This window comes from Arachis ipaensis, chromosome B06 (genome assembly GCF_000816755.2).
Source record: "Arachis ipaensis cultivar K30076 chromosome B06, Araip1.1, whole genome shotgun sequence".
In the NCBI taxonomy this organism is placed as follows: domain Eukaryota; kingdom Viridiplantae; phylum Streptophyta; class Magnoliopsida; order Fabales; family Fabaceae; genus Arachis; species Arachis ipaensis.
The window spans coordinates 9,178,134-9,182,927 of record NC_029790.2 but is presented as its reverse complement, the minus strand read 5'-3'; the positions used below and the strand labels follow the sequence as shown (position 1 = coordinate 9,182,927).

Below are 4,794 nucleotides of genomic sequence, written 5' to 3'. Positions count from 1 at the left end.
GACCGCTGGCTCGTACACAGGGACGGACGAAGAAGCAATGGCAGGCCTGGAACTCGAACCGGCTGCCGCTGCTTCAGTGGTGGCATTCCGGTTCGAACCCCCTGAGCTGGATACCACATCAACCAGCTTTGCCAACAACTCTGGTGTCCTCACCTTGGGGAACTGCCTCCGACATAGAAACATTACTTGCAGGTCCTCATCACTACCAATCGTGAAGCAATCATACTTCACCGTATCCTGCAAGACAGTGATTGGAATGCGATAGAAAAACTTCTTCACTCGCTTCGCACCTTCCAGACCAAGTTTCATCAGCACAGATCTAACAAGATCATCATAGCTCGTCGTTGGTTTCACGACAATACAGAGAGGATCCTTATCTGTAAACTTCACACCGGAGCGAGTTTTCCTCTTAATGGATCCTCTATGGTGAACCAAAACCACAAAACTCTCCTCACTAGCCATATTACACCCTCTATGAGAGCAACTCACGTTTAGAACCATATATATACTGCACTGTCTACCACTAAATCGAACCGAACTGGTTCGAATTCAGTTTGTGTAATTCGAACCAGCCTGGTTCGAATTACTTGATGCAGCATCTCCCCATATAATTCGAACCAGCTTGGTTCGAATTATGTGCTACGTTTTCCTCCCAAGTAATTCGAACCACCCTGGTTCGATTTACTTGAATGAATTTCTCTCTTAGTAATTCGAACCACCCTGGTTCGAATTACTCATGAATAGAGTTCGAACCACACTGGTTCGAATTATATAAATATAGGGTTTGGCTCATTGCAAAAACGAATTTCACTTTGGCTCATTTAGGTAATTTGCAACTTCCCTTGGTTTATTCTAGTTTTTTGCCCAGAATAAAATTAAAAAAATGATTGAATAATTATCTACCGTAAAAATTTGATATTATTGAATAATAAAATTAAAAATAAAGTTTAACTAAATTAAACATTAAAGAGTTTTGATGCATTAGGGACAAAATGTACAATTTATACTTTATTGTATATGTATCATTTTTTTTCTTTTTCGCAAGTTTATGTATTAGTTATTCTACAAACATTTCATGATGAGTAAAAATCTTTAAAATAATATTAATTTTTTACTATACATAGTATTCAATTATTTTTTAATCACATCTAAATAAATTACACTTAATCACATTACTTTGATTTTAAATAAATTTATTTTTTTATAATTTTACTCTTAAAAATTTTACTCATCATAAAATGTTTGTGGAATGATTATAATCACATTACTTTATTGTATATGTATAATTTTTTTTTCCACAAATTTATGTACTAGTCATTTTACAAATATTTCATGATGAGTAAAAATTTTTAAGAGTAAAATTATAAAAAAATAAATTTATTTAGAATAAAAGTAATGTGATTAAGTGTAATTTACTTAGATGTGATTAAAAAATAATTGAATAAATATGTACCATAAAAAATTGATATTATTGAATGATAAAATTAAAATTTATTTCTATGTATCATTTTTTTCTCAACGTTTGAGGTAAGCCTTAAAGTTTTTCTAACGTTTAAATCGTCTTATTTAAGTCTCTAACGTTTCAAAACCGTCTTAATTTTGTCTCACCATTAAGTCTGTTAACGGATTTCTAACGGCAGGACAACATTGAGTCAATTTTAAAACGTTAGAAACTTAAATAGAACGATTTAAACGTTAGAAAAACTTTAAAACTTACCCCAAACGTTGGGGATAAAAATGATACTTTACTCTAATCTTTCTAATTTTACTTTTCTAATCAAACACTATTAAAGATAAAACAATGGTAATTTGGTTTCTTAAACCATAAGTAACATTGGCTTAGTCTTCAAAATATTCATAAATAACCGTTGAGTAGTGCCAAGGAGTGGCAATTATATTGCAAAACAATACATATTTTTAAAGGACATCATAAAAAATGTTTTATTAAAAATATTTATTATTATACTCTTAAAAATGTTTGTAGAATACAAGTTAATTAAATAAATTCTATTTGATATTATTGTTCAAATCTAAAATTAAAAAAAAAAGATAAATAATCAACAAGCTATAATTCAAATAGCATAATTTTTCCATCCTCACCTAAGATTCAGAATTTCAATCTCACTCCTAACTTTAACAAAAAAATAAAATAAAAAGGTAAATAGAAATAAGCGAAGCGGGTGTTCATTTTTGATACTGATAAAATCCAAAAATAAAATAAGTGTCTGGTGTTGGACAAAAAGAAGGGAGTGAAGAGAATAATGATAGGAAGAAAAGTGGCAAAGGAAAGCAAATCAACACTAACTCCTCCATCATTTTGGGCACCCAAGAAAAAGGGATCACTTGGTCCTTGCTTAGTGCTGAGTGCTATGCAAAGACAAAAAAAGAAGAGCACTACCTCGCGAACCTCGTGCCATTTATCATTTATCTTTCAATAAAAACCAAAAGTAACATCCAATGCCATTGGCCCCCCCATTCCTCGATCCTCTCCCTCATGTCTTCCAACTCCAACCCCAATTCCATGTGTGCACCTTTTAAAATAAAAATGATCAAATTTAACCAATAATGATGATTTTTAAAATCAGAAACTATATTACATGAAATAAATGATTATTTAAAGATAACTTTATAAAAACTGTAATAGCTGATGATAGATTAAATTAAAAACGACTAAGTCCATGCTTCAAAAGTTAAGAAAAAGAAATTGAAAATCTAACCCAAATGGATATATCAGGAGATAAATAACATATCTGAACAATAATACTACTATAGATAGATACATTCTTCTAGGTGGTGGCAATTATCCAAATAAAAAAAAAAAAGGCACACACGTGAATCAAGAAGGAAAAACGGGAATCCTTTCATCGGATAAAATGCTCCTCGTGAAGTGCAAGAAAGGTGAAGACATGGGCAACTCCTCAAGCTCATCGAAGAAATCAAGTTCATCTGATTTTTTCGTTGTCAAGTTCTTGATCTGTGCATAGCATAGTGGCTCTTCCTCTTCTAACAAAAGATCTATTCTTTCATGGCTTTTCTCACTGCTTAGCTTGAATGGATCTTCTTGGTCTACAACAACAATATCTTCATGGCTGCTTATTGGAGACTGCAAGTAATGGAAACTCTTCTCATCAGCCGTGGCCATAGACACAGTAGTAGTACTTGGCTTCTCATGATCCGTGCTGTGTTCTTCTTCAACCTGTTCATGCTCATGTTCATGTTCTTGTTCTTGTTCTTCCACCTTTGATAGTTCTTCTTCTGTGGTTTCTCCAGCTTCTTGTTCTTTTGGTTTTTGTGATAAATTCTGGGTGGAGATTATTGCATCAGGAGAAGGGTGATTATGTGTAGAGGTGTATGTGATGATGAGCATTGAAGCATCTGTTCTGCATCTCTCTACTTGCTTCTTCGCTGAACAACCCTTTGACGTGCTGCATCTGTAATAACCCCTGCACAGTTATCATACCAAGATTAGATTTTGTGAGATCTTCAAGGCATAGCTAGGTGACCAAAATCATGGGTTGAAATTGAAATTGAAATTCCTTTTACACACTAACGACACATTAAGATTATGTTTTGAAACTGTCCTGAGACACTAAGTGACACAAGTTTAAACAAAGTCTATCTTGAAATAAACTGTCTCCATATTTTGTGTTACCAATAAGTACTAAATAGGCTTAGTTTCTCTGTATTTACTATTTACTCCATCAAATCTAACCATAATGAATGCTACTAACAATAGTAAGGAACTAAATTAATTGCTTTGGAAACCCAAATAAAGAAAAGATATTGATTGCTTTGCTTCTTTGGGTTATAATTTCTATAGGGGTTTGGAATTAAGAAGGACAGAATATACATATATATGGGACTAATTAAGGATACATATAGATCATAAGAACATTATTACATGATGATGATGATCTAGTATAGAAATTAAACAAAGAAGGTGAATTAACCTTGGATATGGAGACCCTTTGATTGGCTTTTGTCCATATTTCCTCCAAGACCAAAAATCTGAAGGTAGCCCTTCATTCTTCAGTCTGCTGATATTGTTTCCCTCTCCTATCCTCACCCTCACAACAGTTTTCTCAACCATTTTCCTGCCACACATGCACATACATCAACATGAAAACCAAAAGTTGAACAAAATAAACTTTATGTTTAAATTACATAGCCAAAATCAAACATCAGAACTGCATATTATGTCCACCTTTTCTTGGATGCCTGAGTTTCTGATGATTTGAGCTCCTCAGAAGTTTCTTCTGATTCAAGTTTAGTGGATACATTGGCGTCCATAGTAGAAGGTATAATATTATGCCTCTTGTTGCAACAATCAGTGGCTGCTATAGCTAATAAGGTTGAGAGTATGTAGTAGTTTTTGAGATTCAGTTTTAAGCAAAGTGGATCTTACTGATTAGAGAGAGAAATTGGAGTAGGAATAAGGACAGTGAATAGTTATGAATAGATAATGGCAAAACCCCCCAAGTTGCTTTCTATCTATCTTTTCATTCATTTAATATAAAGCCATATGATCAACTACGCACATATATCACTACCACCAGCTCTCATCAACCCCACCTTACTTATAATACATTATTATTATGATTATATGATATGATATACATTAACCTCATTAAATAAAACAGATATTTTAAGTAGTGGCTCTACGAGTCCCTCAATGCCACGTGGCTGCATGTCCCATGTGAAAACCAAAGTTAGCCGCCTCAATGAAAATCCAATTTGTGAGGAAAGATACATTGGCAACTTCCAATGCACAACGCCATCCATGAATAATGGTGG

General features: G+C 33.4%; 1 protein-coding gene across 1 annotated transcript; it reads right to left on the bottom strand.

Annotated features, from left to right (window-relative positions):
• LOC107646071 (probable WRKY transcription factor 65) lies at positions 2,708 to 4,512 on the bottom strand. Its single transcript, XM_016350261.2, has 3 exons — positions 4,205 to 4,512; positions 3,951 to 4,094; positions 2,708 to 3,443 (listed from the first exon to the last, which is right to left on the bottom strand). The coding sequence occupies exons 1-3, from the start codon at positions 4,288 to 4,290 to the stop codon at positions 2,837 to 2,839; spliced, it is 837 nt and encodes a 278-aa protein (XP_016205747.1). The 5' UTR covers positions 4,291 to 4,512; the 3' UTR covers positions 2,708 to 2,836.

Excerpts from the sequence above, each read along its gene's own strand:
- LOC107646071 (XM_016350261.2), bottom strand. The coding sequence starts at position 4,290 with ATGGACGCCAATGTATCCACTAAACTTGAATCAGAAGAAACTTCTGAG. Across the intron at positions 4,095-4,204 it reads ACTCAGGCATCCAAGAAAAG|GAAAATGGTTGAGAAAACTG; the intron begins GTGGACATAATA and ends CATGTGTGGCAG. Across the intron at positions 3,444-3,950 it reads AAAGGGTCTCCATATCCAAG|GGGTTATTACAGATGCAGCA; the intron begins GTTAATTCACCT and ends ATAACTGTGCAG.